Source organism: Lynx rufus, unplaced genomic scaffold, assembly GCF_022079265.1.
Source record: "Lynx rufus isolate CCGP_SWC_20201006 ecotype Redwood Valley unplaced genomic scaffold, mLynRuf1.p SCAF_11, whole genome shotgun sequence".
Lineage (NCBI taxonomy): Eukaryota > Metazoa > Chordata > Mammalia > Carnivora > Felidae > Lynx > Lynx rufus.
Genome location: NW_025814825.1, coordinates 20,535,288 through 20,562,944, shown reverse-complemented (window position 1 = coordinate 20,562,944; position 27,657 = coordinate 20,535,288). Strand labels below are relative to the sequence as shown.

At 57.9% G+C, this 27,657-nt stretch overlaps 1 protein-coding gene across 9 annotated transcripts in view; it reads right to left on the bottom strand.

Annotated features, from left to right (window-relative positions):
• Window positions 1-27,657, bottom strand: part of ZMIZ1 (zinc finger MIZ-type containing 1) — a 187,767-nt gene that overhangs the window by 33,597 nt on the left and 126,513 nt on the right. For 7 of the 9 annotated variants that reach the window (XM_047073034.1, XM_047073039.1, XM_047073043.1 and 4 more), the window contains one exon: window positions 1,990-2,134. In XM_047073034.1, the coding sequence (XP_046928990.1) occupies window positions 1,990-2,134 (145 nt within the window). Of the gene's footprint in view, window positions 1-1,989; window positions 2,135-2,253; window positions 2,501-18,833; window positions 21,188-27,657 lie in introns of those variants that run through there. The other 2 variants (XM_047073041.1, XM_047073042.1) reach the window with 2 other exon arrangements.

The window sequence follows — 27,657 nt, the reverse complement described above, 5'->3', positions numbered from 1 at the left end:
ACAGAGAGCTGAACCAGTGGTGGTACAGGTGGCAGCCAGTGGCTCTTCGGCCCACTGAGGGAAAGCCAGTTCAAACTCCTAGAAGGCACCTGCCCAGCTCTCAGATCAAACCCTTGAAGACCAAGGCCCATGTCGTCTGGGCAGCCTCTTGACAGCCATTTTCCTCCTTTGGAACCCCAAGGCCAGGCCGACCTGTCACCGAACCCTAACCCTGCCTGGATCTGGCAGTTCCCAAGTTGCCTCACTGGTCTTACTTCCCCAACTAGCGAGATGTAGCCCCTGGCGCACAGACATCCCTCATCTGGTGAACTCCAGGACGGGACATTCTCATGCCGGCAGCTCAGCTCGGCAACAGCCTGGCAAAGGCCTGGCCGGGGTCCAGATCCATGGCGCCCCGTGGCCTGAACGGTCATGGCCAAGCAGGTCTGAGGCAGGCCTCTAAGCGGGGCTGCAGGGCCCTGGCCCAGTTGGAGGGGGACAGGCTGGAAGGACAGGACGTGTGAGGCAACAAGAGGCAGGATGAGTCTGGCGGGGCAGAGTGGGAACAGACTGAAAGAAGGGTAAATGCGAGCTGGGTAGTTTAGGCTGCATTGAGCCCCAGCTAGTGCACAGCGGCTGGCAGCCGCTCAGACGGACAAGACCTGTGGCTTTTCGCTGAGCCAGGGTGAGGGGAGGAAGGCGGCCAGAGGTGGGTTTTGTCTCTCTAGAGCGGTGCTTCTTAGCCACAGGTGATACCCTCACCCCCAAGACTGTGTGAAGGTACTTTAGCACCATGGGGGCGGGAGAGGGGGCAGCAGAAGAACCGAGTGGGCAGGGACCGCGATATTAAATGCCCTGCAAAGTCCCGCACCATGAAAAAATGCCCTGGCCCAAATGCCAACACGGTACCACCCACCAGGAAACACGCACAGAAGGGGGGCTGTCCTGAGTCTGAGTGGTCACAGGTCGGGCTGAGGGTGCGGTGAGGCAGTGGTGACGGGCTTGCCGTCCTATAAAGTGCTTCTGGCAGAGGCAGGGAACCATGTGTTGGGGCCGTCCTGTCTGGGCAGGGTGCTGGACCTAAGGAGCTCCCCTGTGGCTCTGAGAATCAACAGTCTCCAATTCAATTTGTGGAGTGTGGCCAGTGCCTGCGTCTGTGGCAGCACCTCAACGGTGTGAGCCAGGTCTCCTGCGGGGTGCTCTGGGCCGCGGGTGCCTCGGTCGGGCTGGGTCACGAATGGGAGCCTAGCTCTGACTGCAAATGCACCTCACCCTGAAATGCGCTCGCTGGCAGGACCCGCAGAGGAAAAGCAGACAGCATGGCGGGTCTGTCGCTCAGCCGGTAGAGCACTGGGCGAGAGCGTGCCCAGCTCAGCAAGGGACCTGCGGAATACTTAGCCACAGAACTTGCTGGGCCTGAGCCCACGCTCCTTTTGAGGCCGGTGCAGGGCGGACCGGCCAGTTCCTCAGTGCCTGATGGCCTCCGCCACGCCGTTCCCACCTGTGTCCCTGCGCTTCTGGTGGCCCCACCCCTGTGCTAACAGCCCAGCCTCACTCGGTTCCTGCGTGGTCGGCCTGGACTGGCTCTGGCCCCATCCATCTGCCGGTGGGACCATCAGCTCTGTGACGTTCTCGAGCCCCTTCTGGGCCCTGGGTGTCTCCGGGTTTGCCCAACACCTCGCTCAGGAAAAGGGGGAAGACCCTGGGCTCAGGATGGTTACCTTTCAGCCCAGAGTCTAGAACCTCAAGAAGAGACGGCCCTCCACTGAAGGGACAAAGCAGTCAGGCTGGGTAAGACCAGCGCTTGCAGCCTCCGTTGTCACGCTGGAGAAACGGCGCTCACCCACACGGATTTAAAGAACAGCGGCATTTGAGAAAACAGGGAATATCCTCACGGCTGCTCAGAGGCCCCCACCCCAGTCCTGCCACCTGAGGGGCTCTTCCAAGGGCACGTCGGGGCCTGAGGGCTGGCTGCCCAGCGCCCACCCCTGGAGGCACGTGCCCACTCACCTGTGCGACAGAGTGGGTTTCATGGAGCTCATGGAGTTGAGGGGAGGCTGCATGGGGAGTTTCCCGGGGGCGTCGCTCTGGCGGCTCTTCTGATGTCGGAGAAGCAGCAGGCGGCCGAGCTCCTCGCACCAGGAGGACAGCAGGGCTACGAGGAAGGACAGGATGGTCAGCGGGCCCTGCGGCCACCTCCTCCTGCCACGCCCACACCCCCGTCGCAGGCCCACACCTTCGTGTGACACTGGGAGAGCCGCTAAGCCTCCTCACCTGTACAGCGGGACTAACACTCCGAAGGAAGGGCTAAAAGGCTCCTGATGCCGGAGGAGGGCAGCAGAGGGGGGCGCATTTCAATGGCTACCACTTTGAGAAGGACAAGCCCAGAGGCGGCAAAGAGGAGAGACCGGACATGACGGAGGGGATGTCAGGGGTCACACCCCCGAAGCAAGGGAGGAAGCCAGGCACAGACCCTGTGTGGGGCGAGCTTAGGAAGGGCCTGCCGGCCCACCCCCAGACTTCTCAGCGAAGCCTCTGGACAAGCAGCCCAACATGGCTTCTCCCAGGCGGGGCAAACTTCACAAGGCATCCAGAGCCTTCCTGGAGCCTAGTGAGGATCCCAGGAGTGCCTGCAGGGTCCTCCCCGGAAGAACTCCCCGCAGAAGTGCCCATCCTTCCAGTCAGCCCAGCGGCTGGCCCCTGTGTGCTGGGCACCCACGCTTTGGAGAAGGAAGGATTTCCAGGGCAGAGGGCGGCCCACGGGTGGGGGCTAAGCTAGAGCGTGTGAGGGGGAAGCAAGGGCAGAAGCACAGGAGGACCCTCCACGCCCAGGCTTAGAGACATTAAACACCGAGAGAAAAGCAGCTGAAGTTAACGGGGTGCTGGGGAATCATCTTCCACCGGCCTGAGGTAACCACCAGGGGCCAAAAGCAGCTTAGGCTCAGTCTGTCTGGCCAGGCCTTCCAAAGAGCATGAGGGAGTCCAGAAGGCCGGGCTGTCACCCCCTTGCCGTGTGAACCCACGGAGCTCGGAGACCCTCTCTGGGCCTCCGTTTGCTTGCAGAGGAAGAGGGATAACGACTCCTGCCCTGCCTTCCTCCCAGGGCTGTGGTGAGGGGTAGACAGGAAAACTGCTGAGACGATTGTGTGGGAGCAAAAAAAGGTGACCACACCCTGGCCCCCTCCTGCCATGAGTACTTCAGCCAGATTGGTCTGTCTGATGGCTACGGAAGTAGTCAGCCTTCGGAACCAGGACGGCTCAGTTCAGCCACTTGGCTGGGTGCAGAGCCCGCTCCCTCACTTCCAGGCTCTCCCATCTAGATGCTGTACAACATGCTTCCGTGCCCTTCTGTTCAAATTTGCCCTGCATGATCCAGAATGCCAGCTGTTATCCCCATTCTACAGATGAGCAGACTGAGCTCAGGTGGGTGAAGTCCCTCGCTCACAGTAACCACGCCTAGATGGGCAGAGGCACAGATGGTGTGTCCCCTGCCCCACACCCCAGTGGGGAAGCCCAAGCCTGAACCAAAATGTGGGGGAGCGAATGAAACCCTTCAGGAGGCAGACACCAAGTGGCTGTGGTCTCCAGCCCCGCCAGTTCCGTGAGGAACCCCTCAGGCCACGTGCAAATCATGCCCGTTGCCCCGTTCAAGTGGCACTGGGGGCGGGAAACCTTGAGGCACAAAGCCCTGCCTGGAGGGGCTGCACAGGGCTGTCGCTTCAAACTGCCCAGACCCCGGGGAGAGAGCCCCATTAGCCCGAAAACCCGAAAGGCAGGGCCAGGGACCCCCTGAAGTCATGTCACACTCTGCCCCTTCTCGTGGCCCGCGTAAGCTTGATCAGTAGTGGGGGGCTAGGGGTTCTTTCCCGCTCCTCCTCAGGCGGGCAGGGGCCAGGGGCCAGCCACTAGGACCAGCCGGAGAACCCTGCCCATGCCGTCCTGCTGAGGCTGCCCGGGAGCAAGGTCCACCGGTTACCAGGGACCTGCTGGGGGCTCAAGGACAAGAGAAGGGCAGCGGTTCTTGCAGGGAACGGGGCGGGGTGGTGACGGGCCCTCCCGGCTTGCTGGGTTTGTCTGCTCTGCTGGTGCAGGGCCCGAAGACATCCGGTCAAGGAGGAAAGTGTGGGCTGAAAAGCAGCCTGTGCCCTCGGCCAGGAGAGCACCTGTTTCTGCCTCCAGGAGGGGCTGCTGGGGGGGGGGGGGTGGGCAGCTAGGTCTTAAGAGATATGTCCTGGCCCTCTTTGTGAGGCTCATCTTGCCACCACCTGCACAGGGAGGCCCCTACCCTGGCGTGTGTCTGCCCAGAACCAGGGCAAAGCGCCCCTAAAGCGGGCATTCAGCACACATCTGCCGCAGCTGGAGGGGGAGGCAGCCTATTCAGAGAGGTTGGAACAAACAGAAATGAATTTCCAGATTGCTCCATTCTTCTCCTAAGCCCCTAGTTACTGCTTCTTGTGTGTGTGTGTGGTGGGGGGGAGGGGGCGGGCACTGGGCATCTGGAAACTCATTTGCACGCCAAGCACGAGGCCTGCCGGATCGCAGCGACGGAGGGACTGCTCGGCTGCCAGCACAAAGGATGGCCACAGATGGTGCTGCCCGCTGCCCGTGGCCGCGCCTCCCAGCCCTCACCCTTCCCGGGGGGCACCACGCCACGCAGGAGCTCTCCTGCAATGTCACGGGCCACCCCCCTGCTTGCTCAAGGACAGCCCTTGTCTTGTGGAGTGGTTTTCCGTTACGGGAATAAAAGGGAGCCGGTGGCATAGCAGAGCCTGGCTGTGAAGAGTCTGGAACGCTGTGAGCAGATGTGACATGTGCATTAGGCAGTCACGGTATCACACAGATGCCAGGACAGCCACGTTCCTACAATCAGGAGGCAAAGGGCAGGGAGCGAGGGAGGCAGCACCCTTCACCCCCTCGGCCCGAGCAGCCGGTGAGCACAGAGGCCACACTGGCAGACGCATGGTGGCGGCTGCACGGGCACAGTGCGTGCTCTCTCATGGTGCAAGCCAACGCAAGCTGTTCTGGGGCAAATGCCGGTTCATGACGACGTGTGGGAATGTGCAGCCAAAGAGGGAGTCTGGGCACCGTCAGAAACCCTGGAGGACTGACGGACAGAGGCAGGTAGGGGATCACACAGGGACAGAGAGACAGCCCAGCAGGGTGGGGTGTGTTTGGATGTGCACTGCCTGTGTGCGTGCATCTGGGCCGAGCTGAGTGCGTGTGCTCTGATGGGCCAGCCCCGCCTGCACGTCTCTCTGGCCCTGTGTCTCTGCTCTGGGCACTCTCTGTGGTGGGAAAGGAAAAGGGACCACTGAGCACAGGCTCTGGGACTCGGGAGGGATGCCAGGCACGAAGAGTCCCCGGATGCGGTGGGAGGGACCGGAAGGTGTGGTGCAGAGTGCATGAGGGTGCCCGCAATGGGAAGAGTTTCGGGAGGGGATACCAGCCTTCCACATCTCAGGGGCCCCTCCTACTGTGTAGACAGCCACCGCGGCCAGCCCTCTGGCCGGTCCTGGGAGGACCACTCACCCGGACAGTCTGGGTTCCACCCCTTAGAGCTACATGACCTTGGGCAAATCATACGAGCTCTCTGGGCCTCAGTTTCTTTACCTGTTAAGTAGGCATTAATGGCAATGCTCACTCCTTGGAGGGCTGTTGTGACATGTAAATGACACTAACCCCTACAGAATGCTGAAAACAGTGTCTGGTGTAATAAGCATGGAGGCCCAGAAGGCACCGTGTGTGGTCTCTGGAGAGCAGGTGAGGGTCTGCAGATGCTCCCTGTTCCCACTGGCAGGAAAGCGCCTTGCGAATGGGAGGAGGCCATCCCAGCCCCCTCCAGGAGGTGTCAAGGCAGCCCCAATGGGCACCAGTGCCCCCACTGCCCCAAGAGAGGGCAGGGACAATGGTAGGCAGGCCACGGGAAGTGGGGGCTAGGTGCCCTGGCCCTGTAGTCCCACAGGTGACAGTACTTGGCTCATGTCCTGCCACCGTGAGATTTCACACAGGCTGCTTCGTGGCTTGGAGACCCAGTTTCCCGATCTGTGAAATGGGCTTAACGGGGGCTGCCTGCCTCAGAGAATGGATGTGAGCTACGATTAGCGTTGCCAACCAACTACAGGGCTGTCCGAGCAGAAGCCAGAAAGGGAGGGAGGGTGGGCAAGGGAACAAAGGAACCCTGTAACCCACAGTAGTCCCAGAAGAGCAGCCCCCTGCATCCCACACCCACCACATAGCCCTGGGGGAGCTGGTGAGGCACTGACTTTGGAACCAGTCCATGAAACCTGATCCCAGCTCAGTCTCTACCACCTACGTGACACCTCGAGCAAGTTGCCTAATCTTCCTGTGCCTCAGTTTTCCCATCTCTAAAATGGGGTGATGGTATTCTACTCCCCACCTCATAGGGTAGTTGTAAGGATGAGCTGAGTTACCATCAGGCCCTAGTAGGTACTATCCACGTGTTTGCGACGACGACAATGGGCATCACTGACCCACTGGTAGATGAGTGACCAACAGGATGGGGGCCTCGGTGTCTCCGGCCACTTGGGGCCATACAACAGTCAAATGAACTGAAGAGGAATGCGGTTCCAGAAGTGCACAGGGGCTGGGGTGGCTGCAGGGCATCTGTAAGTCCCAGGCCCTGGAGCAGATGATGCCCAGCTGGCTGCAGGCTCTGTGGAGTGGCCCCTTCCTCCTGCCTCCCTCCTGAGCCGCTGAGGTGGGTGCCAAGGGGCAAAGTGAGGACAATATCATGTGCCCTGCTCCGCCGGAGACACAGGATGCAAAAATCAAGTCCTCCCTTAGAGGCGGCTCTGCCTTTGCTTCAGCCACTGGAAAGGTGCCTTTAGCCCTGAAAGGGAGGAATTTGGGCTTCCCTGGGATCCACCACGGGACCCCTAGCCCAACAGCAGCCATCTGAGGGGTTCGTTGGGGTCCAGAGCAACCCAACACCCAGACTCGGACACCTCACCTGGCCCTATCTTAAGCCCTAGTCTTCAGCAGCCAAGTTCCTGATGGCCACACCACAGGGGAAGCAGCAGCCCTGAGGGTCAGTGGACAGGAGAGGGGACTCCAGCCAGAGGAGGACATGACAGCTGAGTTCTCGGTCCCACTGCCTGCACTCGTCTCTCTGCAACTTACCCAGGGAGCCACAGGGACACCGGATTCCCACTCCAGACCTGCTATGGACCTAAACTAGGGCCATCTGCCACAGCATGTGTCTTACAGTCGATGTCATATTGTGCTGTGATTAGTGGTAGGACTTCCTTCCTAGTGGGACATAAGTATTGGTGTGCATGACAATGGGGGGCACCTTCTATTACTGGGATGCGGTAGATGTGTCTAGGGACCCCTGTGCCAGAAGATGCTATGGCTAAAGCAGCATGCACTCTTCTGAAAGAGAAATGGAAATGAACTCCAGGTCTGAGCATCAGGAGGACACAGGATACACATCTAGGAGGGTAGGGTGGGAAAATGGCCGACATTTGCTCCCCAAGATCTTCCTGGCTATTCCAGAACCCTGCAGCCACCACAGGGTGCTTGAGGGACAAGCAAAAGGAAACCAGATACAAAAGTGAGGGCAGGTCGGGAGTGGCGCCCAGGGCATGTTAGTCCTGGCTTGTCTCAGATGTGTCCTCTTTGGGGGCAGTGACAGGACCTGCATGTCTCTGTACCTGCAGCTGCTGGCAGAGGGGACACGCAGGAGGGGCTGGCCAGATGGACTAGTGGGACAGGCTGGTCTCACCAGAGAGATGGCGGGGTGGGGGTGGGAAGAGGTTGCGTGGCAGGATTTGGGAATTGCCTGGGTTCCAGGTGTGGGGAGGGGGGTGTGGGTGAAGCTGCATTCTCCAGACAAGCCCAGGAACCAGCAGACAATGAGCCGGTGCGGGTGGAGGAGAGGCAGAGGCTGGGGTCGGGGAGTTAGAGCATCAAAGGGGTGATCGAGCTCACCCGGGCACAGGAGAAGGGTTGCCTGTCCCTTGCCAGGCTGCACTCCAGCTTGAAAAGCAGCCAGGCACCAGAGGCAGCCAAGTGGCCACAGGAAACAAGGCATTTGTTCTTTATGGAGGCGAGCAGGGGACGTTCAGACAGTGAGAGGCCTGGGCTGCTCATTCTGGGGAAGGTGTGCAGACTGGGAAGGGATGGGAGCAGCCATGGATGGGGAGGGGGGGCGTCAGGGGGAAGGTATAGAGACCTGGATGTAAGGGCCAAGCCAGACAATTATCAAATGCACTGCAGCCTGGGGAAGCTACATGCAAAATGAAACAAAGGCATATTAAGTATCAAAGAGCATCTTAGCGACTAAAAGGCTGCTGGAGAACAGAGGAACTCTGGGTGTATATGAGCGTGTGTGTGTGTATGTGTGTGTGTGTGTGTGTGTGTTTGAGAGAGAGAGAGGAACAGAGAGAGAGAGAGACAGAAGGGGGGAGGGAGGAGGAGAGGGAAGAAGGGAGAAAGGAGGGGCTTCTGACACCCAGGCTTGGGGCAGGACTCAGAGGTGCCCAGGAGGCTGTGGCCACCCCCTGGGGAAGGGGGTGAGGAAGATTCTTGCAGGGCGAGGCACAAAGATCCCTTGGGAGCACGCCAGTGGAGTTCACTGCTCAACGAGGAATATTAAGGACCCACTCTCAAATGTTTCCGTGCCATCAGCTCACTGCCATCAGGACCGTGCCATCAGGACCCTCTGAAGTGGGAGCAGGAGCGGGAAAGTCTGGCCTGGGCAGCTGGAGGGCCCTGCCTGGTGAGTTGGGAGCAAGTATGGGCCTCCACGCTGGGCTCCTCCCAGCTCCCCACCCCGCATCTGAGGTCCTGTTCCCCGAGCCACCCAAATTCCCCGGGAGCACCTCAAGCCACCTCAGGGAGACATCCCCGCCTCTGCCCCCCACAGAGACCAGTGCAGCCTGATCATCTCTGCAGTGTGTCCCCTTTGCTTCTTGCCTCTTGCAATCACCTTCTGCAGGCCTTGTCCCTTCGCCCCTGAATTACGACAAGCCCGGCCCATCATTTATCTCCGTCTCCAAACCTGCCTCCTGCCAACCCACACTATGCAAGGCGGCCAGAGGAATTTTTCCACAAATGTATTCTGATCACCTCTCTCCAGTCTGTGTCCCCGGAGGCTGTACGCTGCTTGGTAGGGATGGGAGATGTTCAATGGATGCGGAAATGAGTCAGAGAGCCGGGCTATCCGGGGGAAGGTGCGCTTTTGTGTTGTCACAGCAACCCACGGGCCATGATGGGAGCCGAGGGGTTCGCTTCTGCAACCCTGACACCCAGCACGGCCCTTGGCACAGGCTATGCACCAACACAACCAATGCACTGAAGAGAATCGCAGCTCATAACCTAATACAGGCAAGGCGGGAGGGACGGACAGACTGCACTTGCTGCATCCGAGAGCCAGATAATCGGGGGCCACCCTGTGGCTTTTAAACCTGTCAGCAGCTCCCCATTCCCCAGGGGCTGGGACCTGGCCTCAGGAACATCAGCCCCGAAAGGAATCCTATCCAGACGGGTCTAGAGATTGGCGCTGTCATCAAATAACACCTGTAACTGAGTCAATTGACACCTGTTTTGTGACACGCACACCCACTGGCGGGCCACGCCAAAATGGAGTAGGAAAGGTAAGCAGATTACAGAAACAACCTCAGTTCCTATACCTTGGGAGGCTGGCTGCCGCCCTGGGTTCTCTCTGCTCTTGGGTTGACACTGCTGTTCATGTGGACAGTGGCCATCTCACAGGGGATCCCGGAGCACCTCGCCCAGGGCTCCCTGGCCATGCTCTTTCCCCCTCCAGCCTCCAGGCCACGCCTTCCCAGCTTCTGACCTTCCTTTCTTCCCCCACCCATGGGGCCTAGGGACCACTGCCCAGGGAAGCTTGGGAGTAAGAGACCACGGGGACTTCTGCCTGTGTCCGGAGACCAGGATCCCACTCTCCAGAGCCGAGCAGGGAAAAGGAGTAGTGAGGGGCCAGGAGGAGAGGATGTCAAGCGGGGACTGGTCTCTCCCTGTCATCTATAAAGTGGGAAGACAAGAAGAGGAACCTCTGTTCACAGGCCTGGTGTGAGGAGTCCCAGGATGAAGGAAGGGCCCAAGCTCTAAACCACACGTAAGAAATGGCAAGTCTTTGCTGTAGAACGCTGACTACCTCCTGCCTCCAGAAGGCAGAGTGGTGGAGAACACACGCTGGAGCCAGTCAGCTCGGGTTCAAATCCCAGCTCAGCCACTTGGCAGCTGCGTGACCTGGGGTGAGCTACTTAGCCTCTCTGTGCTTTGGTCTTCCCTTTAGTAAAATGGGGATAGTAAATATTACCTATCCCCTAAGCTGTCAGGAGGATTAAACCAGCTAATGTACATCAAATGCTAGTACAGTGCCTGGCATATACAAAGGACTATAGGCAAATGAACCGTTTGTGTTGTTACTGAGCACGTGGCTCCTTTAAGGATAGAGAGGGTGCCCTGTGTCCCGATCTACATGCTGTTGCTCAAATAAAACACAGTTTCTTTCACTCCTCTGTAAGAGCGTCACAAAAATGCTTATATACCACGGGCCTGAGCTTGTAGCACCTCTTTCATGCTGGGTGCTCCCTGGGAAGGCAGCGCTGTCCCCTAGTACCCAGCTATGCCCGTCTTCCCTGCCAGACTCTCTGAAGCGGGTGAGACGATAGGCCCCCCACATATCTGAGTCCAGAAGCTGCTCACTTCCAGCCCTGCTCTCGGGCCACGCGGTGCAGGTGGCCAGTTTGGGCAGTTTCCTTCCCCGAGAGCGCCTGGGAGTGGGGACTGACTTTGCAGCCCCCCTCTCTAACCGGGCTGACAGAGCAGCTGACAAAGGGCCTCTCCTCTGGCCCCACACGAGGGGTGGTTAGCTGGGAGGCCCGGGCAGACCCTCGGCCCCTCCTCAGTCCACATGCCTCTGCGTATCTAGCAGGAGTGGGATGAGTGACAGGAGCCAAGGGCAGGATTCCTGCTCTGACCCATGACCCCCAAGCTGTCCGTGGAATTGTTCTTCTGCCTGTCCTCCTCTGTGGGCCCACTTCTGTCGGGTCCCCTGGAGATGGAAAAAGGGCCCCTCCCTGCCAGTTCTCCAAGGTCATCTCCTCCCAAAAAACAGCACAGGATGCACATGACCACAGACAGGCAGAGCCGGGGTCAGTGGCTGCTTGGGCTCAGGAGACCCAGCGTCTGCCCTAATGTGGCCACTGACCCAGTGGGCCGGCCTGGGGTCCATGTGCATGCCTCTGAAATGGGGTGACGTCGCCCCAGCATGGACAGGGAGGGTCTGATGGGATCACGAGCATGCAGAGACAGCCCTTTGCTCGCCTGCCCGGCGCCCCCTGCCTCACTGAGCCTCACAAACCCCCAGCGGGGGCCGCCAAGGATGAGCGGTCCGTATTTTAGGAAGCAGAAACGGAGGCCCAAGAGCAGGTGATTCAAACACAATAGTGACCCGGGGGCTGGTCCAGGATGGCTTCTCTTTCATCTCCCTGCGTCTGTGGTGTCACAGATCTGAGAACAGGCACGTCCCCAGGAGGCAGCTCTGTGCCTCCTGCCCACCTCTCATCCCGTGAGTTGGTGCCATCCCAGCTTCTTGTCCCACGGTCTGCACCAACTTCCTGTGTGACCTCTGGCAACTTCCTCCTGTCTCAGGGCCATATGTGAGAGGGGGGTAGGTGCTGTGCTCTCTGAGGTCTGTGGCTCCACGAATCAGACCTGGTCTCATAAGGGGGTCACATCTCTCAGGGCTGAGGGCAGCCTCCACCCTTCTTAATCCTGCAGGTGCTGTGGGATTGTGGGATGAGCTACCTGTCCTCATGTCTGGCCTGGACGCTTCCCTCCCCGGGTTATAGAAGGAAAGGGCTCCAGAGATCTCACCTTGCCCAGGTACTCCATTTAATAAATCCAGGAGCCCAGAGCAGGGAGTGGGAGTGCTGAGGTCTGAGAGCAGGACCCGGGGGTAATGGGGGTTGGGGAGGGGGTAGGACTTCCCTCTGGTTACAGAAAACATTGTTCCTGGGGGGTTGTGGGCTGGACTTTAGTTGGCCCTGACAGCTGACCCCTGGACCATAAAACAAGAGGTACTTTCCTTGTGAGAAAATCTTACTCTCCTGCAAAAACAGCTGTATCATTGTACTACCACCACCGGCAGGAGCACGCTGTCCTCAGTTTCAACTGCTGGTTTTTCTAGATCAGTCCCACGCTCTGCTCCCTGCTCTGTCACCTGCCATCACTGTGGGGGTAGGAAGGTCAAGACAAGGAGGAATCATCTGCTGGCCCTCTGGCCGCCAGTGACCCTGCCCCTCTCCTTGTCTGCCTGCCCTTTGTATCTGCGCACACTCTCAGGCCCCACACGTGGGGAGGACGGACCAGGCTGGCGGTGTGGCTGGCCCCGGATGAGCACGGAGGCTCCTGGCCTGCCTTGCCCGGCCCTACCTGCATCCTTGTGCTCAGCATCCTGCCATCTCGGGTCCTTGCGTGGCCAGAGAGGGCCTCTGGGCTGTGTCCTTCCTCCCAGAAGGCTCTACACATGCTCCCACCCCTCTCCCCTTGGGTTGTCTAGGTTGGCAGGAGCTAGGAGGTTCAAGGCATGTGAACTCACCCTGGGAACTGAACTCCAGGGGACCTCAGAGCCTGAGCTGTAGGGATGATTCCCAACCCAAACCGGTTTGGCTGTCCTTCATCCTGCTGGGCAGGTCCTCAGACCCCAGAGGAGATGTCAGACAGGTTGAGCCTGTCCGTGGGCTTTAGGAAAATCCCAGCCTGGAAAATTCCCTGCCTACTTCACTCCACCACCTAGAGCCTTACAGGATAACTGGTTCAGTTGAAAAGACAACCGAAACAAGCTCAAGGGGCCATTTTCATCAGAAAGATAATGCCCCCTTTTCCTTAGTGGTGCCCCTCGGTCCTGCCAGCCTGCGGGATGGGCCTGGGCAGAGGCCATGGGCCAAACTGCTGCTGTCGCTAAGACCAGCTGGCAGGGAGCCATCACTGTGTCCTGTGCCCCTGCGAGGGGCGTGTGAGCTGGCTGTGGACCCTCATAAGCTACCTGGTCGTGGAGTGGCCACAGCCCCCATCATAGAGATGAAGGGCAGGCACAGAGAAGCTGGGGAACCTGGCTCAGGGCACACCTGAGCATGTGACAGGCTAGGACCAAGGCAGGAGTTTCTCCTCTTACCCCAGGGACATCTGCTGCTAACAGGGTAAGGGTAGGGGTCTAGACCACCTCAGCTGAAAATTCTACAGCATTAATAGCAAAGCAAGCATGCTGGGGAGGGGATGACCCCAGACACCCCACAACAGACTGAAGCCAGGTGGCCTCTGTGCATCTGTCCCCCCCCGATCCTGGAGGGACATGGGTTCCAAAAGGACAGGTCCTTTGGCCACTCAAGGATTGACCAGAATATCCACTGGGAGGAGGGTCCTGAGAGTCAAGAAGTCTCCCTAGCTCCATTTTGCTCCAAGGTGCCACCCAAGCAAGATGGAGGAGAGCTCTCCCCATACTGTTGGCCCTGGCATGGCACGCCCACTGGGTCTGCAAGACCAGACCTGGGCCACATGGGCACACAGTGTGCCCCCAGGAGCCATGGAAGCTGTATGCCCCTCATTGCAGCAGGTGCCACCCGGAGAGCCGGTTTCTGTCCTGTATGTATAGTTTCTCCTGGGGCCTGAACACTCACTCTCAGGTAATGGGGGGGCGGGGGCAGTGACAGGAATCCGGTTCTTCCCTGGGTAGCTGACTTTGCTGAGGCTTCCTAGCTCAGTACTTGGCAGTGGGTCTATGTCCTCCTTCCTCCCGCCCCTAGCATAAGGAGAGGTCGGAGTGGAGCCAGGCCCTTCCCAGGCTCGACCAGAAGCCAAGTCTAACCATCATGCTTGTCCATCTTCAAGGAAGGCAAGGGGGCCGTGAGTCTGGGTGGTGGGGGTGAGAGGCCTGGCTGTGCACTCCCATCATTAGCTCTGGCCCCGGTGGCCAAACCCAGGCTCTTGGCCCTCATGGGAGCTGGAGCCGACAGCAAACCCCAAGACCCTCAAATGGAGGTTCCCTTTCACCTAGCCTAGGCTCACGAAGCCAGAGTAGACCGTCCTGGGGTCTCGAGACCAGGCCTTGGGAAAGGTGCTGATCCCAGGGCGCCTTTGTTTCTATAAAGGAACCACCTGGAAAGCATCCCGGCCCCAGAGTGACTGAGGGTGTGTGTGCCATGGGGACAAGGACAAGAGAGAGACTTGGGGCGGGTGGCGCTTTGCCTGGTGATCCAGGTACTTGACTACTGAGAATTGACTTTAGGTCAATCACTGCTCTTTGAGAAGAGCAAGTTGAGAAAAGACCCGCTGGCCAGAGCCCCAGCTCTTTTGCCTCCAAGTATTTGGACCACCCCCAATCCTTCTCCGCCTCCCCTGGCTCAGGGACCTCCTTAACCAGCAACAGTCTCAGGTTCATGGTACAAGAGAGGCAGACGATGCTTCCTTCCTCCCCAGCCTGGGCTCGAGAAGGGAAGACTAAACGATACAAAGGCTTGGGCGGCACAACAAGTGGGTTAAGGGTGGGGACAGAATTCCTGCTCTGGTGCCAGGCACTCTGCAAATCAGGCCCGTGTTTTAGCTCGGGGGCAGGTGACCTGGCCCCACGCTGTGGGAGATGACAGCCTTCCAGTGCGTTCTCTACCCAAAACCGTGTTGCAGGGTTCTTTTCTCTTATCCACGCACCCGGCAAGAGCAGCCCACCGCCCGCACATTTCATGTTTCTGCCTTGGCTTTCTAGTGGATCGCTTCTTTCCTGAGAAGCCCTGAGTGTGGATATTTGATGGGACCCCGGTAGCCACCCATGGCTGGCTGTTGCCATGTCTCCAGGTGCCTAGCGGGGGTTGGCAGTGGGTAACCTGGCTGCCTGAAACACCAGAACGGTCCCACTGTGCTTCCCTAAACTTCCCCGTTTAGTTCCGGGGCTTCCGGACTAGCAGTTTAGCACTGCTTCCCGGTGCAGTTTGGCGACTATCTCATATTGTCGACTTGTTTTAGTTATGGATAGGTGGACACCACTCGAAGAAAAGATGACTTAGAGACTGAATTTATAGAACACGGGGGAGGGGCGGTGGGCAGGAAATGGGAGAGGAGTTTTCTCTTTGCAGAAGCTCCTTTATGAGATGAAATGATTCTCTGCGAGGTTTCTTTAAATATCCAGCTGCCTTGTTGCAATGAAAATAATCATTTATAAGAATTCCATTGACATACAGTACTTCCTGGCTGCACCTGTTTCTTAGAGAGTAACACATCTGGGTGATGTCTGCGTGAATCGGTGTCCTGGATGGTGAGGTCCCGGGGCAGGACTGAACCACCTGGGTCTCCAGGCCAGGGGGGTTCCAATTTTGCCTGTGCATCAGAATCATCTGGAAGGCTTGTTGAAACACAGAGTGCTGGCCCCCAGTGGGGTGTCTGATTCAGCGGGGGTGGGAAGGAACCCAAGAATTTGCATCTCTAGCCAGTTCCGAGGCGATGCTGATGCTGCTGGTCTGAGAACCCCGCTTTGGAGAACCACTGCTCTGGACCAAGGGGGGAGCTCAATTGCCATTTGCTGCGTGATTGGAGAAAGGAGGAAAAATTCCCCCCTTTCCCTCTTTGGGTTCAGAAGGCACACAGGCTCTCAGGTCAAGGGGAACTGTGTGCTTGGCACATGATCTCTAACACTGTCGGCTGACTTCCCTGATTGTTACGTTCAAGGCCCTGGCGGTCTGACCCTGGCCTCTCTTCCTGGCCCCGGGTATAGGAGAAAGAACACTGGGTAGGGAGTCCAAAGTGGGTGAGTCCAGGTTTTATCTACTAGCTGTGGGCTGTGTGGTCTTGGGCAAGGTCCTGGCCGGTGTGTGCACCTCTTTCTTCACCTGCAGGTAAAACAATCTCACCCACACACTCTGAAGGTGTTAACAGGGCAACCCTGACAGTGGCTCCTGTGGTTGGAGAACTGGACTCAGGCCAGGCCCTGTTCTGAGCCCTTTGCACACACTGTCTCACGCAAGCCTACACCCTGTGAGGTAACCACTGTAGTCTCCCCAGAACTTGCTAGTGTGTTAGCTGTATGGTCCTGAGCCCTCTCTGCCCTGGTACCTGCCTCCCGGAGTGGCTGGGAGCACTGAGTGAGGTCCTGCAGGGCTCAGCATGGCTGTAGCTCTCGGGAGGCAGCCCCAGGTAAGGCAGGTGGCGGGGGGGGGGGGTGCAGACAGCAGCCTGGGCCACCTTCATTCAGGCCTGGCTCCCTGTTTCTCTTCCAGAGCAGCTGGGGGAGGGAGCCGTCATTTGTTTAGGCCTCTGCAGTGTTTAATCACCATGCAGCTCTGCCTCCCTCCTCCCCACCCCAGCACTTGCTCTCTCCCTGCAGGAAACGGCTCTCTGCCTTCTGCCTCCGATGGAAGCCATGAAAAATTAACACAGCACCCAAAGAGAAGGAAACACCGGGGTAGGGAGGGGCGTCGGAGCCAGATGACCGGCTGGTCCCAGCCCAGCAGGCACCTTCTAGTTGGGCCAGCTGGATCCTGAGGAGGCTTCTCAAGGGCCTGCTGGTCACATAACTGACCACCGAGCAGGGCCTCAGGGTCTGGACGGCCATCAGCCTGGGCGTCCGGAGCAAAACCAGCTGCCCCTGAGGGAGCTGCAGTGCAGGGCCTTCCTGGGATCTCAAACCCCTGGAGGATCTGAGGACCGGGCTGTCCTCCCCGCCTCTGTCCTGAAGACAGCCAGGCCATGCGGGGACATGCCCTCGTGAAGGTCAACTGCGAGCCAGGCAGAAACTCGACACATCCCTTCTCTCCGTTCATTTTCCCGACAGTCCTGTGATGTCAGGATCACTACCCCCATTTTCCAGGAGGAAACTGGCACGCCAGAACAACCTGCAGAACGGGACTGTCCATTTTTAATTAACACGATTACTTTCTACGCACACAACAGACAAATCCATTCTCCTTGTGAAGCTAACAGTTCGACAGAGACGCGAAGAGGGATTGGGGCCCACATATGCTGGCCTCCAAACGCCTGATTCTTCCATGACATCTGACGGTTCCACCTGTAACACTTCACCACCCTCCCTTCTTAACTTCCCAAACGTTACTTTGAAGAAGTAATGTGTGCCTGTGATTAAAAACATGCAGAAGCAGGAAAAGGGCACGAACCAAAACCAGCCTCCTCCGACCCCAGTCTTGTTGCCCAGCTCATCTCGATCAGGGTGAATCATGGCAGAAGCTTTAGGCTTTATTTCCAGAGCTATTTTGTCATTTACATACGTCATGGCCTTTGCTACGTCCAGCTGGAAGGTTCTCACCCCAGATATCCACACGGTTCATCCCCTCACCCAGTTGTCCTCACTCGGTGAGGGCTCTCCCGACCCTTTCCAGTTTATAGATTGTAATATCTCCCCTGCCACCAGATTCCCTCTGTTTCCCTCCCTTGAGCGATCCTTCTCCACAGCTATTAATTTTTATCCTGATGCCCCACTCCCTGAACCAGAGCAAAAGCTCGTCCTAGGCAGGGGTTCCTTCCTTCCTTCCTTCCTTCCTTCCTTTCTCTCTCTCTCTCTCTCTCTCTCTTTCCTTCCTTCCTTCCTTCCTTCCTTCCTTCCTTCCTTCCTTTCTTTTTCTTTCTTTTTTTAACGCTTTATTTGAGAGACAGAGAGAGAAAGACAGAGTGCGAGTGGGGGAGGGGCAGAGAGAGAAGGAGACACAGACTCCGAAGCAGGCTCCGGGCTCTGAGCTGTCAGCACAGAGCCCGACGCCGGCCTCAAACTCACAAACTGTGAGATCATGACCTGAGCTGCACAAGGACACTTACCCGACGGAGCCACCAGGCGCCCCCCTAAGCAGGGGTTTCTATGTACTACGTTCACTGCCACATCCTCAGTGCCTAGAACAATGCCCAGCACACGGGTAGCAACATGAATGGAAGAGCTGGGTGTGGACACAGCACTAGTGGGCAGACCCCGCCCTGATACAAAGGGTGGCATGATCTATGTGCTATTCTCAGCCTTCTTAAGAACACATGTTGCAGCTCAAAGAGACCGTCACTCCCGGAAGACAGGATGGAGCCTTTTCTATCTCTTGTCTCTCCAAAGATCCAGCCTGGTCTGGGGCACACAGGAGATGCTCAGAGCACAGAATGACCAGAGTGGAAACCTGACCTTTACTTCACATGACAGACCCCCCCGCCCCACCCCGAAAAAGGCAAAACAACGCATGGTCTAGAAGATGATATAGGAGAATAGCTCCATGACCTTGGGATTGAGGAAGATTCTCAAAGAAGACTGCAAGCACTAGCCATAAGGGAAAGTTGATAAATTATCCAACATGAGAGCAAAGAACTTCTGCTATACCAAAATATCCCATTAAGAGAATGAAAAAGCTCGGGGTGGTGGGAGAGTCCAGAAGATACAGGAGACACACAGCGCATTGTGAGGCCCAGGTGCAAGGGCTCTGGGGAGTAGGGCTCCCCAAGACTGTCTGCGGCGACCCAGGGAGCTTCTCAGAAGAGGCGCAAAGTGACCCCCACCTCCCTCCTCCCCCAGCTCTGGCCTCTTCCTCCTTCTTTCTGAAAAACCAGAGACTTAAGACAGACAGAAGAACCCCAGCCCCCCTTCTCTGCCCCATGCAGAGATAACCAAGCAAGAAAAAACAAATTAAAGAGCCCAGGAGCCTGGCGGGGCCTTGGGAAGTTTGGTTTGACAGGGCAACAGCATTTAACAAAGCTCAGATCATCCATCACTGGGGCCCAGTCATTTAGATACTGGGCATTTGATTAAACTAATATGGGCGGCTGGGGCAAGGCATGGCTGGGCGCTTCCTACCCTCGCCTACAAATTAGACCGTCACACACAATCCGATTACCTTGACTGCCACATTTATCTCTGGAGAGGGGCCATCCATCACTCCTCAGCAGCTGGCTCTGTGCCTCCTGCAGGAGGGGAGGTAAGTGCGCCCCCAAGTTTCAGCAGGCGGTGCTCACTCCGTTGTTCATTCCACCACCCACTCAGCAGACACTGTCCCAAATGCCCACCCTGGGGCCGGCCTCAGGCTGGGCATGGGGTACAAGCAGACACAGTCCTTGCCAATAAGGAGCTCACGGAGGGCTCATGACAGGGCACGTCTCTGAGCTGGCATAAGGAGGGCCCAGCTTTGCCCCCAGTTCCCTCTCCTCCATCCGGGACTCCGGGTGTGTCGTGCCACTGATCTGGTCCTCAGCTTTGCACCTGTGAAGTGGGGTGACAACACAGTGCAGCACCGTCCGGAAGAACTTCCGCGGTGACGGACGTGTCCTGTGTCCGTACTGCCCACACTGCAGCCTCAGGCCCCGTGCGACGACCGAGCGCTGGAAACGTGGCCACGGTGAGGAGTGAGTGTGCTCAACTGTATTTAACTCTTTCTACTGCATGAAACGTAAACAGCCACACGGGGCTCTGGCTCCGGTGCCAGACATCGCAAATACAATGGTACCAGACAGCCTTAAAATGGCCAGTGCGAAGCTCTGCACGGGATGAGTGCTCCCCGAAGGCCAGGCCCCTTCCTTCTCGAAGGGAGGACGCAATTCGGAGGCCGAGGATCACAGCAGCTGTTACCTGAAGACCCTGAACTGATAACAGGGTCGCCTCTGTCATTTCCTAGTCCAGCGGGGTGGGTACGCTCCCACTTGAAAGAAAAAGCAGATTTACAGACCATAAAGTGGCAAGGGCAGGACTCAGGTCCAGGTCTTTATGGTCTCGAATGCCTGTTTTCCCAAGGGACGCTGGAACTTAGGAGTCCAGTCTTTAGACGTCCGGCTGGCCGCAGACATCTCATAAAACCGGAGTCTGGAAAGGGGCAGGCTACCCAGGTGGCGCACGGGAGGGAGCAGAGGCTCGGGGTGGGGCCTGCGAGGGCAGGTCAGCGGGGCAGGCAGGGGGTAGCAGCCTCTCCCCCAACCACCACCAGTCTGTGGATGCCATCGGTCTCTTCTCAGTGCCAGAGCTGAGGAGGTGGGTGCCGGGCGGGGAGGCGCCCCAGAGTCACTCGGCCAAGCCCACGGTGGCCCCGAGGCCCCGCCTAGCACGGGGCAGAGCTGAGGCAGCCAACAGAATTCGTGGTTCTAAATATACCACATCTAGATGGGGTCCCGTCCTGAGGCTTTTGCAGAGTGACCAGGGCAACCAGGCATGGAGCCTCGGTGGCACCGGGACCAGGAAGCAAGAAAGATCAGGGACATCAGGCTTCCTCCCGCTTTACAGGATGCCAGTCAGCACAGGCCAGAAGGCTGGCAGCGGTGCGGGAACCAGCTTCTGGCACCAGGCACCTAAGGGCCCTGGGTGAGTTGCGTCCCCTTCCAGGGCTGCAGTGGGGGCGAGAGGCGCTAACAAGCAGGTGCAGCACCCCACAAGTGCTCTCTCACTGGGACCTGTTCCAGTGATCGGTACCACCTGATGTCTCAGGGCAAGTCAGAGGCCAGCTGAGCCCCTCAACCTGTGTGCGGGGCTGGGAAGGCTGGAGAGACAGCACCTAGGACGGAGCACTCCAATAGGGGCCCGAAGACCCCCATCCCTCACTAACTGGCTGCGTGACCTGGCAGAGGCCGCATCAGCCTCGGGGGCTCCTTTCTTTATCAAAAACAAGAATAAAATCCCAAGCCCACGCAACCCCCTCTGTGAGGATCAGAAGGAACATGCAAACGCATTTGCAACCTGGAAATGGACAAATCTGATAGAATCTAAGTGTGCCAGGCGGGGGAGGGGAGAGGGCTTTCCCAATAATTTCAGAACAGTCTGACCCTAGAGAGAAATCGCTTCCCCGGGAGAAGACAGGCCCCCTGCAGAAACAGCCAGAGCTTTGGAGCAATCTTCAGACATCCAAGAGATGTCCAGCTGGCAGTGAACTTCTCATAGAACCAGAGGCTGGAAAGGGACAGGCACCGGTCAGTGGAGGCCCACCTTGTGAGCCTCTCCTCAAATTTGCTGCGGTGGTGGCCAGCAGGCTCTTCCAGGAGCAGGCTGGCCTGGGCAGCTGGGTAGGATGCAGGGGACACACTGCAGCTGTAGGAGGGAACAGGCTGCCCTGGATGGAATGTAGGAGGTTCCTGGTGGGAGATGCCCATCGGACTGGGAGATGAGAAGGGAAGGCTGTGAGGTGGGAGCCAGACCAGAAGAGTCCAGAGAGATGGGGTGGCCTGGAAGAACCATATAGGAGATGGGAGTGGGGAGCAGGCCACAGCAGGGGAGCTGAGGAGGCCTCTTGGAACACCCCCTCCCCCCAGAGTCACCCTTCTCCGCTGTCCCAGTTGATGGTATACACTTAGCCACTCACACATTAGTATAAATGAATTTGTAACAAACTGTGCCAAGACGGGCAAGGAGCAGTAATTGCAGGAGAAAGAATGAGGTGGGGGAAGGTGGCAGGCAGCCCTCCCTAGTAAGCCACCTGCTCAAAGGCAAGGGAGACACCCCAAGAGTTCCCCAATGGGGACCTTCTGCTGCCAGGACCACCAGTCCTCCCCCCACCCCTCTCCACAATGCCAAAATGCCAACACTCTTTTGTTGCCACTTAAACCAATTTGGGGGTAATTCTGCAGGCAATTGTCTTCCGATTTACAATGCGGCTCAGTGATTGCATCGAGGCTGATGGTTCAGGCTGTAATTGTATGGTAATCACTTCTGTTTATGATCGATGCGGAAATCACTATTGTTTTCCAGCAGGCTTGTTAAATCAAAAAAGTGCAGGGGTGGGAAGGGAGGGTTTATTTCTGTGAGTTGGAGCCCCGGGAAAATGAAATTAAGCAGAGCAACCCAGCGTGGGGGGGGGGGGGGAGGTAGCTCTGACGGCAAAGGAACCCTCATCGGCTCAGAACTGAGACAGAGACAGGCGGGGACACAGAGATGCAGAGACAGCGAGAGATGTGGAAGATGCAGGTGGAGAGACACAGGGAGGCAAGCAGGGAAGCCCAGGGAATGACCAGGCTTGGGATAGACATGGTCGGATACTCAGATACACAGATGTCCACAGACTCCACACCAAGACAGAGGTACTAAAAAATCCCCGTGCTACGCACGCCCAACACTTCACCAGACTTGCTCTCGCCCAGTCCCGGAGAGGTGGGACAGCCCAGGTGCCAGCTGGCTGGCCTCACACTACCTGCCCCTCAGGGTTGGGGCACCCTGCCTGCCCCATCTGGGATCTGCCTGCCTTCCCCTAGCCCCTGCCCCAAGGCCACCTACCTGCTGCCTGGAAACAGGGTGGCAGATGGCACCTGGGGGGCTCAGGTGGCAGGAGCAGGGCAGTGTTGTGAGCTGAGCCACTGCTGTGGGGAACAGGGGGAGCTGCCCACCTGGTGGGCAGAAATCCGAACCTCCCAGAGGCTGTAGGGAACAGGCCCAGGCCAGGGGAGAGGCAACGCCCCCCAGGGCGGCCACGGGCACTCCATGGCACCACAGGACTGAGCCAGCCCAGGCTGGAGGCCAAGAGACACAGGGAGCGAGCAGGCACCAGCTGCAGCAGCTCAGACAAACCTGTAGGTTGCAGGCCGCGCTTGGCTACAAGGCGTGCGTTTTTTTCAACCACATGCCCTTCTTCCCCAGCCAAAGTGCATGGAGACCATGGGGCAACGTACTGAAAAGCACGTCCACGGTGAAAATATCAGGTGTTTGCTTCCCTGTCAGCTCTCCTCGCACTGCCTGCCCCCTTGTACCTGTCTAACCGCCCTCCTCACTTCACAGTTCACCTCGCCAGGGAAGCCCTTCCCCACCCGAGTGAATCCTCCTCTCCTGGGCCCCATGGTACCCAGCTTCGGCGTGGGCTTGAAGGCCACCCTGACCTACCGGTGTGGCTTTCCTTAAACCCCGAGCGGCCGCCTCTGCTGTCATGTCCCGCATGTCGCCCTTACAGGCAGTCAAGGCTGTGGATGGCAAGTAGGAGGATCAGCCCTCCTCGAATGGAGGAGAGGGCCGTGTCCTGTCCCCTGCAGGCCCTCCTCGGCCTGCGTTCGGGCTCTGAACTTGCCCCGGCCTGGCCCTCAAACGGGCCACCCCCAGCCGGGCTGGGCCCTGAACTGGGGCGCCCTGGCTGCCTAATTAGGGGCTCCGTAGGGTATGCCAGGCAGCCGCTGGAAAACCTTAGAAGTGGAACGATCACTCCCTAATTGGACTTCCAGGATTCCGCCTAAGAAAACAGACTGCTTCTCCCCCAGGGACTTTGCCGCTGAAGTATATACAAACAAGGGACAGTTGTTCAACATTAAAAACAAAGTTGGCTAAAACGAAAATTGAAACTACAGTCGAGTTGTCTAGATGGAGAGGGATCCCCCAAGGGTGGGGAGTATCTGTGTGCGTGGCCGTGTGCATGCGCGCACGGGCCCGCGTGTCCACCCGGGCAGGCTCCACGTCCGGCAGGTGGCCCTCTTTTGGGGTCATTGTCTCATCCTTTCTCTGCTCAGGCTACCGTAACCAAGGTTCCCATCCTACGGTCTAGACCCCACACCCCCTTAGGCGCTGTCACTGGTGGGCACTGAGGTAAAAGACCAGAGAGCCTCAACTCTAGCCTGACTCCTACCCTCAGTCTCCCTATCTGCCCAGGGTTGGTAATGACGGTTGCTCCCCTCCCAGGGGAGAGAAGGTACCACCTGGGTAGAAGCACATTTTTAGACTCTGACGAGCTCTGGAAACATCTGATATCTGTACTCCCTGCTCCAACTTGTAACCTCAAATCTGGGGGCATGGGGGCAGCCAATGACCCCTGGCTTCTGTTTATTTAGCACCCTGAAGTCAGGTCCTTGGGTGGGAAGTTTAAGGTAAGGCCACCAATCCAGGGTGTTTCCTCTCCCCACACCAACCCCTTAAAGGGGAGCTAACAGAACTGGCAACAGGATGCTGAGGCTCGCAGAAGGCTGGGACCAGCTCGAGTGGGAGCCGCTCCCTGCGTAGGTGTCTGTGGTCAGGGGACAGGGCTGTGAGGTCACAGAGACCCAGACTGCCCTGGGTCGGTCAACCCTAGTGCTAAGGAGGACAGGAATTAATGGCCCCATTTTTCAGATGGGGAAAGTGGGGGCCCTGAGAGGCAAGTGACTTCTCGTGAGGGGTGGAACACAGCAGTATATGACTCTACAGAGCTCTGATATCCCAACAATCTGCAAATCTCTCTCTCTCTCTCTCCAAGTAGCTCTGACAGCATTCACAGAATTCCTCTGCCATCCCCGAAACAGGCAGAAAGGAAGCTGTGGATAGTCAGGGCTCATTTCCCCGGGAAGCCATGGAACACCCTTTCCTGAGGGCTGGGAGGGTCCAGAGTCCTCTTCCTGAGGACGACACAGGCCTTCTGGGGTCAGCTCCAGCAAGCCTTCCCAGGCCCTCCCCTAGTCCCTGGAGTGATGCACAGAGAAGGCCACTGGGCTGTATGCCCTTGGCCATCTCTCAGGGGGAAGAATATCCCTAGAAACATCCAGGCCTCGGAGTGAGCCCCTCTCTCAGAGCTCCAAGTCTGTCTTCCAGTTTGAGAGGGCCAGGGGCATGCCTGCACTGGGGAAGGGACAGCACAGGGCCAGACACATTGACTGCCTTTATCTTGGGACACCTTCTACTTGTGGGCCCCAGTGGAGTCGAGAACCATCCTCCTACCCTAGCATAACGATAACAACGGATATTTATGAAGTGTGTCCTTGTGCCAGGCACATGGACCCAGTGGGTGCTCCCAGCAATCTCAAGGTCGCTGCTATCGTCATCTCCGTTTCTAGATGCGGAGGCTGAGGGGTCACAGAGCCTCAGTACTTGCCTGAGGTCACACAACTGGTAAGACGAGGGGCTGGCCACACACAGCCCGGCCCCGCCTCTCCCTTGCACCGGCCTGCATGGTGAGAGGGCTGATGTGGACACCTGTGTGCCCCACAGGGACGAGAACATGTCACACACACCACCCGGTTCCTGCAGCACAGACACACTCCCAACACCCCTGTGCTCACAAATCTATGCAAACCCACAAGAGCACTGCTGTAATATATTCCAACAACCATTCAACTTATAAATGTCCCCCGCATGTCCACAACCACGTTCAACTGCATGGGTACGAGGTACCTGCACACAAATGCAAAACCTACAGAGGTTTTCAAACATTCTATCACATACTTCTGTTCTCCAGCATGCCCCCCCCCCGCCCCCCCCACACACACACAGTGAGGCTCACCCTCGTCTCATGCCCAGGCACACATACAGCCCTGCACACCAGTGCCTCCTGGCTCTATTTTCATTAGGTCATTAAGGGACTTTAGGCTCGTAGAGGGCAAGGACTAGTTGTTTTTGTTGTTGTTGTTGTTGTTGTTCTTTCCGCATTCCCCACCCAGAGCCAACCCTTCATTTATTTATTCATTCATTCAAAACATATTAGTGTGTACTTTTTTGCCCATTTGGATGTGGATCATAAAAACTCGAATGAGCTCCAGCCATGAACTTGAAGAAATCCAATATTCCCGCACAAACGCGGGGCCGTGCTGAGTGCTGTAATTATCGTGCAGTGAACTGGGAGAGGGTCACAGGCGAGCATATTAGTAAGCATACAGGCACGGAGGGCATGCATCCCGTGCCCTCAGCAGCCTGCATGCACTCTATAGCTCCTGTTACAACAGGCCTGTGAGGGGAGGGTGCCCCCATTTTAGGGAGGAGGCAGCTCAAGTGGCAGAGAAATGTCAAGCTCAGATCACCCGGGTGGAGGCCAATAAGGCTGCAGGTAACAGGTATCTAAGACCAGGGAGGTGTCCTGGGAAGCCAGCCCAGGCCAGGACTGGCCAGAGGCTGGGTTCCTTCTGGGCAGGAGCCCAAGAGCACTGCGGGGGGCACCCCACGCTCCTGGGAGAACGGAGGGAGCAATCAGGAAGCCACAACCTGGGAAGAAATCTCCATGGAAGAGACTGTAACCTGAGGACAAAGAGCTTATCCAGGTCATCAAACGCCTTTCTTGGAGAAGGTACAACTCCATGCAAAGCTGACAGGATTATCAGCCCCTGACAGGCCTGATGCTGGGGAGGCTTAATTCTGGGGGGGCGGGGGCGGGCACGGGCTGTGGGAGCCTGGCTCGCAGTGAGGCAGTGCAGGGTAAGGAGGGTGACCTGACCGCGCAGCGATGCTCCCTGCTCCCCGGCAGGAGCAGGCCCACCCCACCAGGGCTGCCCACTACTCAGAGTACCTTCGGGCAGGGGCACAGGGAGGGTGGAGGATCCCTCCTTGTTTCAAGGGTCAAAGTGGCACGGACAGAAGGAGTTGGAGCCTGTGCTCACAAAGAGAAGCAAATGCTTGGCCCCTGCCCCTTCTCCTAGCCCGATGCGGACCTCTGGGCACCCCCCTCCCTCGTGCCACCATACGGTGGGGAGGGGGCACAGAAGTGGAGACCCAGGGGTAAAGGCCACCCTGGGTCCAGTGAGGTTGGGGGGAGGGTGTTCTCTGCTTCGAGGGCCACTGCCCTGAGCCCCTAGGACGGTTCCTGCTTAGGCTCCCTCCAGGGCACCTCCAGGAGGTGCCCGAGAAAGGTGCTTGGAAAGGCCCGAGAGCTTTCAGGGGCCTGTTGCTGGCAAGTGAAAAGCACACACACCACAGGGTTACACAAGCTGTCCCAAAGCCCTGCAGAGAAGCCACAAGCTTCTCTCAGCAAATGCTGAGGGAGTCCTGAGCTCCTGGCCAAGAGCTCTGGGAGGCCCCAGTGGGGAGCCAGTGCGGGGGGGGGGGGGGGGTTGGCTCCAGGATTTCTTGGGCTCACAGGGGAGGTGGGCAACTGCATGTTCACCAGTTCGGGGCTTGTGCTGCAGGAAAAGGGCCCCCAGGCAGGTGCATGGGTGGGTGGAGGTCGGGGGAGCGTTCTGAGAGGCTTGGGCTGTGGTGGAGGGTTACGAGGCAGCGAAGCAGGAGGATGTGTCCCTAGAGAAACGGGCCTTGCACAAATGCAAGGACACCCATGACTGGGCAGCAAGGATAGCTAATGTTCACTCAGGCCTGACTGGGTCCTAGCACTGTGTTTAAAGCTGTAGCTGGAATATACTCTTTGATCTTCCTACAATCCTATGAGATGGGTACTATTCCATTTCCCAGATGAGAAAACTGAGGCTCAGAGAGGATTAGAGCATGTCCCTTCTAGTCCCAGTGTGTGGAAGGGACAGAAGAGGGGGTGGGGGAGATGCTGGTAGGCAAGGCGCAGGAGGGGGGACCTCTGAGAACTTGAGGGCTTCCAGCCCACAATAGGTAAAGCCATAGGAGGGCCATACCCCTTGCACCTGACCACCCCCCCCACCACCACCCCACGACCACCCCCATGCTGTGGAACCCTCTCTATGAATGCCTAGCCCTCACCTCCTCCACCTCTCCCCATGGAGACAACCCCCAGGAAGCCCCTGGTTCCCCCCCTCCACCCCGGTTGTCCCTGCACCCACACACCATCTGTCCCCTGAATTTGTTGCTGCCTCACTCACTTCCCAAGGCTGGGCCTGAGTGCTGTTCTGCTGCCCAGAGCCCCACACCAAGTACACAAGTTCCTGGGACCTCCTCCCAGCTTCCTTTCACTGAGTGTCTTTCCTGAAGCCCTCTGAAACCCTGGAAGCCAGGCCTGGACCCACAAGCCTTACCTTCTCCAGGGCCGCTGTGACCCCAAGAGCCACATCAACATGGCATAGCTCATGGGACCCTCTGCCCAGAAAACGCCCCCACACAACTTGGGGCTCACA